Genomic DNA, 15,909 nt, shown 5'->3' with positions numbered 1-15,909 from the left:
GACCGCACGAATTATTTTCTTTCAATTAAGTTTGAAGACACCTTTAGGAGCACTGCCTTGCCTATTTACAGCCATTTTTTATTGTTAGAAGAGAAAAATTTTGAGATTTTCGAAGATTTAATTAGCACTTATATGTAGATGGCTTCAAATGTTCCTTTTAAGAAATTGATGGCAAATATGGTTAAAATAGAATTCAAAGTATTTTGTATTAATACTTCTGAAATGCCTTGTTTTATGCTTTATTTTTCTTTTTTAGCATAAAAATTTACTCCTTCCAATATAGGGTGAATTTTTAGAAAACAAAGGACAGCATGCTTCTCCTTTATGGTGAGGTGAAGTAGCATTCCTACGAAACTATGTTATTTGTCTCTGGTTTTCATTCTGGCTCTTTGTGGGTTTTAGTTATTTTGTATATAAAATATGTATTTTGGCCACCTTCAAAAACAAAGCTTATTTTCTTTCTTTTGTGGTTCAGGGTATGGATTATTTTGCACGTGAACAGTAGTCATAGTGGTAATGACAGTGTTGATTTCTCACCTGTTCCCACCTCTCATGGAGTTGGAGTTCTGGTGCTGGCCTTAGAGTTTAGTGCAATCAGCTCATGTTACAGTTAAGTAAAGGAAGGCTTAATTGCGGTTAAATAACTTTCTCAAGGTTATACATCTGGAAAGCAGTCGATTTTGCCCTAAATCTGGACCACCTGACTCCTAATCTGTGCTGCGCTGTGTCTCTGTCTGCATCTGACTCCATTTCTTTCTCTGCCGGCTTGCTGGTGACTGATTGATCTAATGGATTGAGCTTTCAGCAAAGTCTGTCTTGTCTTTGCCTTAGCAACCTAACTCACAGAGATGTTCCTTTTCAGCTGTGCCAGAAATTGCTTACTGAGCTGTGCTTGGAGTCTTCCCGGGCCTGTGTTGAAGATGATAAGCATTTATAAACAAATATTTAAAAATAAACTCTATCTTGCAAGTTGAGCTTTTGGGTCCATTGTGTTGACTCGGCGTGAAGGGTGAAGTCTCCTGGGATGGGCAGAGTTGTTACGTTCATGTACTGTAAGCTAGGATGGAGCCAGGCATTCTGACATGTCCTTTCAGCGGGTCATGACCTCTTTAAGTCTAGGTGCGAGGGGTCCTGCAGGGCAGAGTGTCCCCTTCTCCTCTCTTTAAGGATGAGCTAGGTGAAAGGTGTTAGCTCCCTGTCAGTTTCAGGCAATTTGTATTTAAATAATAGTCTTACCATCCCTCTTTCTGTTGCCTGTATTTGCCACTCCAGCTAAGCAGTGTTTCATGTTTTTCATACCTGTGGTGATAATAGTGAGTGTTGCATTCTGCAGTATTCCTCAGCTCTGACAGGGTAAAGTCACAGTGTTTCCAAACTTAATTAAGGTTTTAGAGAGTGTGAAATCACCAATACTGTTGACAAAGGAATACCTTGACAAATTCCATTTAAGAGAACGTGAAATTACAAAAGGGAAGGTCTGTTTGTTTTAGTAGTCTCCAAACAAATTCATTTTTGAAGAAAGAATGTCTGAATAAGAAGAAACTGCAGCAAAACCAGAGCTCCCTTTTCTGTGACAGATATGTGATGATTGGTGCTCCAATCCCATCAGCATAAGCATTGCTGCATAGCAGGAGGAGCTGTGATTTTCGACTGCAGTGTAAATGACTGACACCGTGTACCAGCAGGAAAATGTGAGACTTGGTTCCCCAACATTGTCCTAACAGCGCTCCTTGTGCTTGCAAAGTAGAACTCGAGGCTTAATCCTGAGCGCTGTAGAAACCAGCCTGGCAAAGCTGCTCAGCTCCCACCTGACTGACTGCGAGACACACCCTCTGCTGTCCTTTCCTGCTCATGGCCCCCAAATCTTGATTTTGTTTCTTTTTTCCAAAGGGAAAAAAACACTAGATATGACAAAGCTGGGGATCTGTGTGTGTGCTTTTAATAGTACAGGATTGCTTTAGTGGGTTCTTGTAGGGTAGGTTTCGGGAGCTGTGGGAAGGAATGCTGGTCATGATAAAGGCCGTTATTGATGCATTCCCGTTTTATACTGCAGTGCGGTTTTAGCATCCAGAGTCCTTTGGATGTGGATTAATCCATTTCGAAGGTAGATATCAGTTCCCTAAAGACATATTGAAACATTTTTTATCATCCCTGAATGTATCTTCCTTACCTTGCCCATCACCTTAGCGTGACTATGAGATTAATATTTTTTAGATCTATTTATACCTTGGGTGAGGAGAGGGCTCTGCTGCTGCTTTTTGAAGCCAAACGTACTGTGACACACTGTTAATATTCCATTTGTGAAGCTAGATTGAACCATTTTCTCCTCCAAATCCTCTCTTTTCTTGTGTCTCCAAAGTTTAGCCCTAGCCTTTTTGGAGTGGTTGCAGGAAGGGGATATAATGCTCACATTTACCCCTGCTTTCTCTCCTGGGGTTACCTCAGCAGTCTGAGAGCAGTTGGCTGGCTGCTCTCCCTCCCCGCACTGGACTTCTGTCACTCCTGTTTCCCCTACCCTCCCAGGAGAGGAGAGAGAGGATGGCCAGCAGAGGCCCTACCACCACAGCCTGGCACATCCTGCTGCATCACGGCCCTTCTCACTAGGACATGCACGGGCTCTGGCCCAATTTTCTGGAGGTGGTAAAGTAGCGGTACAGAGCAAGTCAATTCCTCTCCCTATCCCTCTTGTAACCTCCAAAGGAAAGTTGCTTCTACAACCCTAAAAGGGTAGCATAGGGCTCTGCTGGATTTGGGAGAAGAAGGAGGTTTTGCTGAGAAGCATTTTTTTCTCCCATTGGTGCCTGGGTAGCCATGATTTATCATTTTATTCATTTATGTTATGCCCTTAACTTGTTTCCACTCCATACAGAGTCTCAGAGCCCTTTAGTAACTGAGCTGGAAGGACTGCTTTTCTTCCTGGGATGACCAGAGAGAGAAGTAGCAAATAACAGAAATGCCGCAGGGCCCCTAAAAGGGGCAGAACTAGCTTTGCAGCAGTAGCCCTGAGATTTAAATGACCATCATAGGAATGCCCTTAACCTTGGCCTTCCTCCCCAAGTGCAGCAACAGATGTGCTAAGCAGCCCCAGCTTGATACTGTGGTGTAGGTATCAGAAGAGCCATCTAGTACTCATGTGCCTACATTGTGTTGACAAGGGAGATGTGTCATGCATCTCTGGTCTCCTCAGTACCCCACCACTGGAATGGCATGTCCCCATTATTGCAGATGACTTTCCCTGTAGCTTTCCCCTCTGGGTCATGGTGAGTCCCACCTCTTATTTATTTATTTATTTATTTATTTATTTATTTATTTATTTTACCCGATGCTGAAATCTTTGAAGTTGAGTTTTTGTTGCATGATAATTTTTTTTTCCCTTTTTTTGGGAGGTGGAGGGGTGGTAGTAGGTAGGGTCTGTGAAAGGCATTTGGATAGACTTACATTAGTGTCTCTAAGGCCTGTGGCTTTCCCAGAAGGCAAAGGTGCAGATGGAATTATATCACAGCTATAATGGCATGCCCCTGAAGGGACCAAGCATGCCAGCACACTTGGGCTGAAGTGCTGCCTGTAAAGCCCTTTCTGGTCCAGGAGGAAACACTGCCCAGTGCCATGTGTTGTCAGGTTTTGAATCACCTTATGCACATTCAATTCTCTTTAACCTGTGAGAATTTATAGACCATTCAGTTTAAATCATGGGGGCAAGTAATTTGTTTTGCCTTAATGGACACAAATCCATCACATAATTGTGTGGACATTTTTTTAGCCCAATAGCAGAAATCATGTACAAAATGGAACCCAGCAGTCTGACAGTGACAGATGGCCTGGTGCCCGCACAGTGCCATGTTATATCGCCAAGGTCTGCCACCTGTGGCTCCAGAGCTGCCTGCAGCAGTGATGGATCTGCTGAGCTGGCAAATGGTGGAACTCCACAGCCACTCTTACAGCGTCTGCTGCCACCTGCTGAATGAGAGCAGCTAGGCTTTTGCATAAATGCACAGCAAGAAATCATATAACAGCATTAAAAACATATTACAGTTGGCGAATGTCAGCTCTGCCCGCTTAGCACTGCTTTCTGCAGGGTTATTTTTGAAGTTATATATGCACTCTGTGAACGAACAATTCAAAGTATTAAAATTTTTGTAGAAAACAAGCAGTGGGGCCAGGTGCGGTGGCTCACGCCTCTAATCCCTGCACTTTGGGAGGCCGAGGCAGGTGGATCACCTAAGGTCAGAAGTTCGAGACCAGCATGGCCAACATGATGAAACCCCGTCTCTACTAAAAATACAAAAAATTAGCTGGGCATGGTGGCATGCACCTGTAATCCCAGCTACTCAGGAGGCTGAGGCAGGAGAATTGCTTGAATCCGGGAGGCAGAAGTTGCAGTGAGCTGAGATGGTGCCATTGCACTCCAGCCTGGGCAACAAGAGCAAAACTCCATGTCAAAACAAAACAAAAAACAGTCAGTGGAACTTTAAATATCTGAGTTGGAGAAGAAAGCCTGGACTTGCTATTCAGTCTATATTCCTTGCAGAAGGAAATTCAGTCTCTCATGGGCCTTGTAAGCTGACATTTTATGTATTCTTATTTTATTTCAGTAATAGTGGTCTAATAAAATAACCAAACATGCTATAAACCCTTATGGAAGTTCACCCAAATCTTGAAACTGCTCAAATTTAAAAATTTCTCTGTTCATTTTCTGGGCTTTATCAGTAATGAACGTCTCTTTGCACTTGAAAAAATCCTTGAGGCGCTCTCTGTGTGGGCACCACAAAAGGGAGCTAATGAAAAGCAAGTCCACACCATCTGATAAGCCCAGAGGCTCTCCAGGTACTGGAAGGATTTCTGTTGTGCTCATCTGAAAACAGTATCTTACTTCATCCTTCCTCATTTTCTCCATAAGTAGTTTTTTACCTTTGTACTAATTTTATCCAAGAGAAGTTTTTAGAAGAGGTCATTCATTTGTTCAGAAATTGGCAAGAAGGTTTGGGAGAAGTTCAGGGAGTAATTATTTTACTTAGAATGAGCTGAAGCAAAGTAATGGTACAACTTATACTTCTGTCTTCTTAGAATGTGGATACTTCTCCATTGCACTAACTAAAGTACTAACTTTAGTACTAACTGAATACTTAATAGTATTCTAATACTTATTGCAATTCTTTATCTTCAAGCAGATCCTTTATTGATTAACTGCTTTATTATATTTTCTTTACTCTTTCATTGCTTTCTAGCTGTTCCTTGTGTCTTAGCAATGGTTTGTCAGCAACAATGACCATTCCTGATGTCACTGCTCATTTTGTGTTGATGTTATTTTGATTTGGAATGTTGGCTACAATTTCCTATTAATTTGTATGTATTGTACATATTAAAATGAGAGATGATACCTCATTTTTGTAGCACCTGGCATCTATTTTTGTGTCATACCAGTTACCTTCTGGTAAATGTCCAGCCTGCAGTAGATGCCTCATTTTTACATTTTGATATGGTGGATTGCTGGTTGGTCTGTTTAATGGAAAGAGACATGAGATAGTCTCTTGTGTTTTGAAGGCCATGAAAACATGACTATTGCTTTGTAAGCCCAAATTAGATTCTTGTTTATTTATTTTAACAGGAAATTTGTATGTTCATCAATTCAGACTTTATATAACTGTCCAACTGTCCAATCACTTTTCTGCTATAGGTGGGAAGGACAGAACTGTGAAAACCAATGTGAGCACTTTTTTGCCTTCTGACTTTCCTGGATAAGGTGGATACTGAAATTTTTTTTTTTTTTCCACAAAGACTCTTATTTATTGTAGTTTTCACTTTTGAGAACAAATAAGCCAAGAGAATTTGGCCATTTGGCAAAAACAAACATCGTTTTGCTCGCTGCCTTTTTCTACAGTAGGAATTAGCTGCCATGTGTATTCTGAAACCAAGAGTCTTTATGATAGGTAAAAATAAGGCAGTTTCATGCCCTTCTTGACCTGAGCCATTTAAGAGCCACCTTGGCTGCCAGGTCCTTGAGATGTGATTACATGTTCCTTAGGAGAATCAAGTTAACCAGATGTTACATTCTGGGTTGTTCTTTGCCAGGATACGTTGCAAGGCAGCCAAGCACTTTCTCTGTCAAAGATGGAACACATGACTGGAGATACTGCTTGGGCAGATGTGTGGCATTTATTGTTCCACAGCAATAATAGTAGCACTATTTTGGATACTATGGTGTTGACCTCTAAAGCAATGAGTTCAAGCTTTTAGACTGTGACTCATACACACATACAATTACATATATATAATTGAAACAAAAGTTTCACAGAACAGTACCCATACCACATCTCTGTTGCATTTGTTTTATTAAAAAATGCTGTTTGGGCCAGATGTGGCAAGAACGTATAATCCCAGCTACTCTGGAGACTGAGGTGGGAGGATCACTTGAGCACAAGAGTTTGAGGCTACAGTGAGCTGTGATTGTGCCACTTGTCTCTAGCCTAGGCAACAGGATGAGACCCCATCTCTTAAAAAACAAAAAAAACCCAAAAAAACTAGTTGATTTCATGACCCAGTTGTGAGTGTTGAGTCATATTTTGAAAACCGCTGTTCTTGAGGAATGCCAAAAACTTGACATTTCTTGTTTCATTTCTTTCCTATGTAATGTATGGGGCGGGGGGTGGGGGGGAGGAATAAATGTGCAAGCATAAAATACCAGTTTATCTCACCTTGATTTGCTGTGATGAGAGATGGCATGGAGAGTGGAAAAGGGAAAACAATGGGTCACAAAATTTGGGTTCTGAGTCTGAACTTGGCTACGTATGAACTGGGTCATCTGGACATAGAACCCCACAGTGCTTTTAAATTGGTAGAAGCTCAAGAAACCATTTGGTACAGCTCACTCAACTTTTAAACCTCTGTTAAGGATATACTTCAAAGTATGATCCAGTTAAGTAGTATTGAGAGACAATAGCTTTGGGTTAAAAATGAGGGCTAGAACCAGATGTGTGTAACACGCTTATACCTGGCACAACATAATCACCATTTAAGTGTTAGCTATTATTAGTACGCCATAAGTGTTCTCTGAGCCTCAACTTTATTGTTTGTAAAGGGGAACCTGATGATTAAAACAGATTTAAGGAAATTTTACTCTCTTCCTGGGTTCCATCCTTTTAGAGAAAGAAATTTTTTCTTTATTTTTGCTGTTTAGAGGTTTACCCTTCCATAAGTATCTCAGAAATAGTGGGTCTTGAGAGTTGGAACTATGTTTGAATGTTGCCTCTGCCACTTCCTGGTCGGGAATTCTTGCTCAAGTTAGTTAAATGTGAAAATCTCAGCTTCTTACCTGTAAAATGGGGCGGGGGCGGGGCGAGGTAGGGGAGAGTGGGGTGATCATGTCTGTTCTTTCATATTGTTAAAGGATTAGCAGTAATGTCTTTGAATTGTCTGGAGCAGTGTCTGGCCCTTAATTGCTTCCTGAATGGTGGCTATTATGTGTTACAGAAAGCTGAAAACCAAAACACATTTGAGGAGCCAGTTAGGCAAGGGTCTGTTTCAGCACACTGGCAGTGAGGAGCAGTACACAGATGGGGAAGTCAGGAGGAGTTAGTTTACCTAGCTGGCCTGCAGATGTTTTTGGGGGTGTTCTTTATTGAGCTGACCCACAGCAGAAGGATCAGATGGGGGACTGTGAGCAATTATAAGTGCTTGTTGATGGGAATGAAGGGATAGCAGTGATGGGGAGCTCTGAGGGTCGTCATTAGATGCTGGCATCTACCAGCAGGAGGTGAACTGTTGGGCCTTTTCTGTGCCCAGGGGGCATCTCGGTGGCAGGGAGCCAGTTCATCCTTCAAGTTCCAGCTCCCTTCTCCAGAGAACTCATTTTCCCATCAGCTATACACGTACATCTCCTGGGTGAGGCATGAGAGGCGTCTCACAGGAGGAGGAGTTTGGAGGGAAAGGAAACAACGTGGGTAGGAAAGGGAAGTCAGGAGATCTGTGGGGCACCTGGACTGAGGCAGGTATGGTTCTGCCTAACTTTTTAGTTCTTTAATTCCAGTGGGCTGTTACTTCTCCTTGAGTTGTGGGTTCTTTGAAAGAAACTAACTGCCACTAGATGGCACACAGATCCTAGCAGTATTCTGGTGTATAAGTTACTGTTTTATACTTTGGGAGGCTGAGGTGGGCAGATCATGAGGTCAGGAGTTCACGACCAGCCTGACCAATATGGTGACACCCTGTCTTTACTAAAAATACAAAAATTAGTTGGGCATGATGGCACATGCCCATAGTCCCAGCTACTCGGGAGGCTGAGGCAGAGGAATGACTTGAACCCGGGAGGCGGAGGTGCAGTGAGCCGAGATCGCGCCACTGCACTCTAGCCTGTGCGGCAGAACGAGACTCCGTCTCAAAAAAATAAGTAAATAAAAATAAATAAATATATATATATATATATATATGTTACTTAAAAATTTGTTTTGAAAAGACAGACCACTAGTGTGTTTTTTAAAAATAAAATATGTATAACCTATTTAGCACTTCATTTTAGAAAGGATGAAAAATTAAAATTCAAAATCTATTTTGTGAGCTCAGTTTGTGCTTAGAGTCCAGTTTTTGAAGTATGTAATGGTTAATGGTCTTTGTTTATATGTGGGTGAGGTTTGACTCACACATGCTTCATTTATCGAGAGTTGTAAAATGTAGCTTTATAGTAAATATTTTAAAAACCAGAGTAATCTATCCCAAAGCAATAATGTCTTTTTTTCTTCTGTTTCATTCTTACTTGAAATTTTATCTCTCAGAAATTTGGGAATTGCATTTCTTGCAGAATATTATTTTGCTTTTCAACAAATGCGTCTGGTCATTGCTTTGCATTTGTGTTGTAAGTGTGTGAGAGTGTGTATGTGTGTGTGTGTGAGAGAGAGAGATATGAACATGGGTGCCATTAAAAGAATGGGATGGGCTAGTCATTGACTGGAAAGAACAGAGGAAGCCCAGAGAAGGAATGTGACAGAACATCAGACTTAACCCAGGTCCCTCCCCTCCCCATAACCAAAAAGAAAATATTAGACCAGGCTTTGTGAGGCAGTGGTAATCCCCTCTCCTCCCCCACTACTCCCAAGTGTAGCTTGTTTGGACAGTCAGCAGCATAGAGGCAGGCAGCCACAAAAAGGTGCCACAGAGCACAATTCATGACTATTCATTGTTTGGGAGCATTAGTCATTGATAATAGTTTCATAGCTTTGTTTATGAACTGTGACACTAAAGCCTTTAGCTTTAGCCACATTGGAGACCACTATTGAAAATGTATTTATACTAAAAGTTTGTTGACTTGACATAATCATTTGCTATGAAAGGTACAAACAAGGCCCATTAAAATCTGCCATTGTTTTATGTCTGGGTCCCCTGTGATGGCCAAAAGCAGGTAGGTGGTGACAAGCTGCTGCACCCTTCTGAATGGACCATGTGGGTTCCTAGCTTCGTGTGCTCTGGTTTATTGATGTCATTACATTATTAGGCAAATGACCGATGCCATTCCCCATTCCACCCCAGTTATCAGTATATGTATTTAGAGAGTCTTCGTGTTGTGTCCTCAGAGCTGCCTGAGAGGCTATGCTGGAGAAGTCTTATTTTTATTTTTATTTTTTGAGATGGAGTCTCTGTTACCCAGGCTAAAGTGCAGTGGTGCAATCTCAGCTCACTGCAACCTCTGCCTCCCTGGTTCAAGCGATTCTCCTGCCTTAGCCTCCCAAGTAGCTGGGATTATAGGTGCCCGCCACCACGGCTGGCTCATTTTTGTAGTTTTAGTAGAGACAGGGTTTCACCATGTTGGCCAGGATGGTCTCGAACTCTTGACCTCAAGTGATCCACCCACCTTGGACTCCCAAAGTGCTGAGATTACAGGCGTGAGCCACCACGCTTGGCCATGGAGTCTTTAAGAGGGAACTATTTCCTGGGCTCCTGGTCATTGTCCCTGTCCATCCCAGTGCACTGCCCAGGTTTTGGGGTATGACAGCACGTGTTGGGGAGACTTAGGCCAATATGTAAGGAATTTGGGAAATCTATAATTAGTAATGTTTTATTTAAATGTACATCCCCAGTATTATCCTGCCTCCCAACCCACCTCCCCCACCTTCTTAAGAAGACTAAACAGAATACACTAAAGTGCCACATAATGATGTTTTGGTCAAGAACAGACCCAAATATACAACAGTGATCCCATAAGATTACAATACCATATTTTTGTTGTACCTTTTCTATAATTAGATACACAAATACTTACCATTATGTTACAATTGCCTGTAGTATTCAGTACAGTAACGTGCTGTACAGGTTGGTAGCCTGGGAGCAACAAGTTATACCATATGTAGCTTGGTGTAGTAGGCTATACCATCTAGGTTTGTGTAAGTATATTCTATGATGTTCATACAATGATGAAATCACCTAGTAGGAGGCTTTCTCAGAATGTATCCCTGTTATTAAGTGATGCATGACTGTATACTAAAACATTACAGTTGTTAAATTACAATGATCAAAAACTAACCGTAACAGTAAGTTTCCAATGCAAGAAAATGATGGTGTTTTAATTTAGCTTGTCATTTTAAAAGCTTTTGCCAAATTCTTCTTTGTATTACGTTTTCCCAAAGTTTCTTTAAAAAGCAAAAACAGAGCTGGGCACAGTGGCTCACACCTGTAATCCTAGCACTTTGGGAAGCCAAGGCGGGTGGATCACGAGTTCAAGAGATTGAGATCATCCTGGCCAAAATGGTGAAATCCCGTCTCTACTAAGAATACAAAAATTAGCTGGGCATGGTGGCATGCGCCTGTAGTCCCAGCTACTTGGGAGGCTGAGGCCAGAGAATCGCTTGATCCCAGGAGGCAGAAGTTGCAGTGAGCCAAGATGGCGCCACTGCACTACAGCCTGGCAACAGAGCGAGACTCCGTCTCAAAAAAAAAAGCAAAAACACAAGGCTGGGTGCAGTGGCTTATGCCAGTAATCCAAGCACTTTGGGAGGCAGATCACTTGCGGTCGAGCCAACATGTTTACCTCATCATGGCCAACATGGTGAAACCCTGTCTGTACTAAAAATACAAAAACTAGCCGGGTGTGGTGGTGCACGCTTGTAATCCCAACTACTTGAGAGACTGAGCAGGAGGATCGCTTGAATTTAGGAGGCAGTTTACAGTGAGCCGAGATTGTGCCACTGCACTCCAGCCTGGGTGACAGAGCGATTTTAGACATGTATAAATGCACCAGTAGTGGCATGCTTGTACCTTGCATTAGAGTGTAGGTAGATCTGATTTGTAAGGTAACTTGAGTTCTTCATATTACAACTAAGACTTTGATCTCTACATGTCAATTGATGGGTCATCTTCCTTGTTCCTACTCAGTCCCCAACCAGCCCAAGCTATGGAAAAGAAACTGCCCCCTTGTATGAAGAGCAAGGTGTTGGCAGGGAAGTGCAGTCTATATATCTGTCTGTCTGCAACTGTGGCTGTCAGAATAGTGTCTCAGCCCTTTTCCTATTGGATCTCAGCTGAAGCAAATAAGGACAATGAACAGCAGCAAAGAGATCATCCTGGGCATCTCTTTCGTTAATAGAAGTCACCAACAGATCTAAATCTAATCGATTCTAATAATAGAGCTACATATATTGAGCCTTGGGTCAATAACTTGATTACATTATCTTATTTTTTTACAAACAAGTAAGCTGAGGTTTAGGGAGTTTGGGTGACCTGGCTAAAGTCCTGCTACTAGTAGTAAATGGAGACACTAGGATTTGAAACTGCCAAATTTCAAAGCCTATCCTTTTGGCCATTGTGTTACTGTGTAGTTGCATTTTGCAGGCATTTAACCTGTTTATATTAAACTAGACTTGTAGGCTGTCTTTTCACCCTACCTATATTAAATGAGCAGTGGAGCAGACCTGAAACAGACAGAGCACATGGCAAAACCCTGGAAGAAATGTGTAAAGAAAGGATTTTTAGAATTTCCCGGACGTTGGCCAACAAGCGAAAAGCACACAGACAAATGGGCGATGATGATGTCCTCAATGTTAGAAAGAAATTAATATAAACCAACAGAGAAATATAGACTAAGGAACAGTTAGAGGAACTGTGACTAGCTCCATCACCAAGGCTGTATCTGCAATATGAGCCATTTAGGAATTTTGAAGGACAGTCTTGATTTTCCACTTTTTACATGTTTACGGGATATAGAACCCCACACTATTGTTTCATGGGAACTTTACTTTCTAACAATCATCATGTGCTCCCAGAATGGAAGAAACTAAGAAACATCTGTAAAAGTCATCTATTTTGGCCGGGCGCGGTGGCTCAAGCCTGTAATCCCAGCACTTTGGGAGGCCGAGATGGGCGGATCACAAGGTCAGGAGATCGAGACCATCCTGGCTAACCTGGTGAAACCCCGTCTCTACTAAAAAAAAAAAAAAAAAAAATACAAAACACTAGCCGGGCGAGGTGGCGGGCGCCTGTAGTCCCAGCTACTTGGGAGGCTGAGGCAGGAGAATGGCGTGAACCCGGGAGGAGGAGCTTGCAGTGAGCTGAGATCCGGCCACTGCACTCCAGCCTGGGCGACAGAGCGAGACTCCGTCTCAAAAAAAAAAAAAAAAAAAAAAAAAAGTCATCTATTTTGATGTTTTCAAGTTGGGAGAGTTTTGTGAGGTGGAGGTAGGTAGCGTACTAGATACCATTATGGTTATCGTTTGTCTCTCAGTATACTTTTGATTTTTTGAAAGTTAGTTTTAAGTTGTGTTAATTTTTCCCCCATTTGTAGGGCTTCCTGAAGAATGAGAAGGACAATGCCCTGCTGTCTGCCATTGAAGAGTCCCGAAAGAGGGTAAGAAAATTAACCAAAATGTAGATGTATACAGATGAGGGCAAGAGGGTTGGGCATGGTGACTCACACCTGTAATCCTAACACTTTGGGAGGTGGATGTAGGAGGTTCGCTTGAGCCCAGGAATTCAAGATCAGCCTAGGCAACATAGTGAGACCCCATCTTTACAAAAAATGCAAAAAATTAGCTAAGCATGGTGGCACATGTCTGTGGTTGCAGCTACTCCAGTGGCTGTGGGAGGGTTGCTTGAACCTGGGAGGTAGAGGCTGCAGTGAGCCGAGTTGTACCACTGCACTCCGTCCTGGGGGACAGAATGAGGAGTGAGATCCTGTCTCAAAAAAAAAAAAAAACAAAACCAGATGGGGGCAGCAGTATATACTAGGGGAGTGTAGTGTAGGATCTGGAAGCTGGAATCTCTCACATGCCCAGTTCTCTCCTACAGAGAGAGTTCTACAGGAACCATTTTTTGAGAAGAATACCATGCTTTATAACTCTATGTATTTAGTGACTGCAATGCATCTGAGACACTGGACTGGACAATTAACTATTAATCTTAAAATGGAAAGACCAGAAAATTATTGGTTTCATTGTTATTGTATAAATGGTATTGTGGTTTCTACTGAATCAGCAGTTCAGAAAAGCAGCTGTGATCGCTGACAGTTTCCTTCAACTTATTTTCCTTTTATTACACAGTATTGAGTGGACCACCTTTTATATTAACAATTTCTCCAAGTTCAAACACACACACACACACACACACACACACATAAAACTAGCTCCATGCTTGAAAAGATGGTAAATAAGTTCACCTAAGAGCAGCCTTTATATGTGCAACAATATTCTGCAACAAGCAGTCGTGCAAGATACTCAAAGATTGTTTAACATGTGAGTTATCTCCGTTTATTTCTGACAAGGATCCAAATATCAAAATCTTTCTATAACATCCCATTATAGTGAAAGAGATTTTTGGGCCCTTGGGGCCTTATGGTGAGAGAGAAGAAAGGCTAGTTGTCCTGTGGAATTGGTTATAGAAGTGCAGCTTTCCCCAGGAAGGAGGCTGGCAGGGTACATTCCATCAGCTAGCAGTAGCCCTTTCTGCAAAGGGAGTAGGCTTGAAGTGAGACCTCTGTTTTGCTGTTTACTTATTTAGTTCTTATATCCAATGAAATTTATTCATTAGTTGTGTAGTTCAAAAATAATAAAGTGAAAAAAGTGCTGCTTCTCAGTGTGCTTTATTAAAATATTCTGTGAAGGTGAACATGTCTCAGTAGTACTGAGGTGAAATAGGGCTCGTTATTTAAATGACTGATATGTTTCATTATCAAAATAAAATTCCCATCATGTGCAGTGGCTCATGCCTATAATCCCAGCAATTTGGAAGGACAAGGCAGGTGGATCACTTGAGGTCAGGAGTTCGAGACCAGCCCAGCCAACATGGCAAAACCCTGTCTCTACTAAAAATACAAAAATTAGCCAGATGTGGTGGTGCACACCTGTAGTCCCAGCTACTCAAGGGGCTGAGGCAGGAGAATCGCTTGAACCTGGGAGGCAAAGGTTGCAGTGAGCTGAGATCGTGCCACTGCATTCCAGCCAGGGCGACAGAGCGAGACTCTGTCTCAAAAAAATAAATAAAATTCCCAAAATTTCATTAATTATATTGTTGGTGATAGTTCTTAGTCACAGATAGAGAGAAATTCACTTGATTCAGATCTGAAAATATTTTTAAAAGGGTTTTCTTCTATCCTGGCGAACACAGTGAAACCCCGTCTCTACTAAAACTACAAAAAAAAAACTAGCCGGGCGAGGTGGCGGCGCCTGTAGTCCCAGCTCCTTGGGAGGCTGAGGCAGGAGAATGGCGTGAACCCGGGAGGCGGAGCTTGCAGTGAGCTGAGATCCGGCCACTGCACTCCAGCCTGGGCGACAGAGCGAGACTCCGTCTCAAAAGAGGGTTTTCTTTTGGTTCACACATTAAGTGAGTTACCAACATTGATTCTCCTGCTGTAAAGGACCAATGAAATGAAATTAGGATTGTTGAATGCTACCAAGCTTTATTAGTCCATTTACCCCGCAGAATGTGTTTCTGGAATTGGCAGTCTCTGAACATTGTGCCATACTGAGACTAAATTTGCAGCCAGCCAAAACATTTAAGTGACATACCACAGTGCAAAATGTGTGCATATGTGTTTGTGAGGGAGGCATTCCAGTGTTGGGAGCCAGCCTAGGGGGAGACCTTTGACCTGTCTGGACACCAGGAAACTGCCACTGAGCAAGAATCATTTTTCACACAAAAAGTGAGCAACTTTCTGGTATTTTTGTGACTGTTTTATGTTTGAATAACTTGCCAGTGTCCTGCTGAAATGCCAAGAAAACAAGCTACAAAACCACAAGTGTGTCCTGTCTTTCCCCATTTGGCACATCCCAGCAAAAACGGAACAACATTATCAGAACATATGCAGTGTTTCTAAAAGCCAGCAACAGTGCAGTAATAAACGGGTGTGAAGTCAAAGCATATTGCCCTCTTCCCTTTATGAAAATGGAGTTCAAATGCTCCCCACCTGCTCTTAATTCAGCTGCCCAGTTCTTTCCATGCTTTTTTTCTTGTGTTCAAAGAGAAATATTTTCCACACATAGTAACTTGAAAGATTCAGATTTAATTTATAATAGTTTCTCCACTGTTTTGTCATTTTTTGTGGTTTGTTTTTGCCTTCCTTTTAATTTTTAGATTTCTCCGTACTCTTCCAGTTTATCCTTTTTCTTTTCCCTTGGGTTTCTTCTTAACACTGCTTCCCACCTCACCTTAGACTCTCACTGCCCTCCTCTTCTCTTAGTTGTTAGTTGAGCAGTTCTGTTGATTCTGTCTCATTAGTTCCTCTAGTTAGCATTCTTCTTTGCACTTTAGTTCAGTGGTTCAGATGTGGATATAAACAGAATAGGTTGGAATGGGACAGATGGGTGACTAATCATCCCTGATTAACCCACAGATTGAATGTTCCATTACCTCTAATGTAATTAAGATAAGCTGGGGGTGATGCAATTAAGGGAAGATAATTTTGATATTGGATCATTTATTTATTTTTTGAGACAGGGC

The 15,909-nt window shown here is 42.0% G+C and overlaps 1 protein-coding gene across 10 annotated transcripts in view; it reads left to right on the top strand.

The window, feature by feature from the left end:
• Positions 1-15,909, top strand: part of NUP93 (nucleoporin 93) — a 113,664-nt gene that overhangs the window by 54,214 nt on the left and 43,541 nt on the right. For all 10 annotated transcript variants that reach the window (XM_003916914.5, XM_031658235.1, XM_031658237.1 and 7 more), the window contains one exon: positions 12,761-12,823. In XM_003916914.5, coding sequence (XP_003916963.1) covers positions 12,761-12,823 — 63 coding nt within the window. The remainder of the gene's footprint in view (positions 1-12,760; positions 12,824-15,909) is intronic.

Source organism: Papio anubis, chromosome 18 (assembly GCF_008728515.1).
Source record: "Papio anubis isolate 15944 chromosome 18, Panubis1.0, whole genome shotgun sequence".
Classification (NCBI taxonomy): domain Eukaryota; kingdom Metazoa; phylum Chordata; class Mammalia; order Primates; family Cercopithecidae; genus Papio; species Papio anubis.
This window is presented reverse-complemented; position numbering and strand designations above follow the sequence as displayed.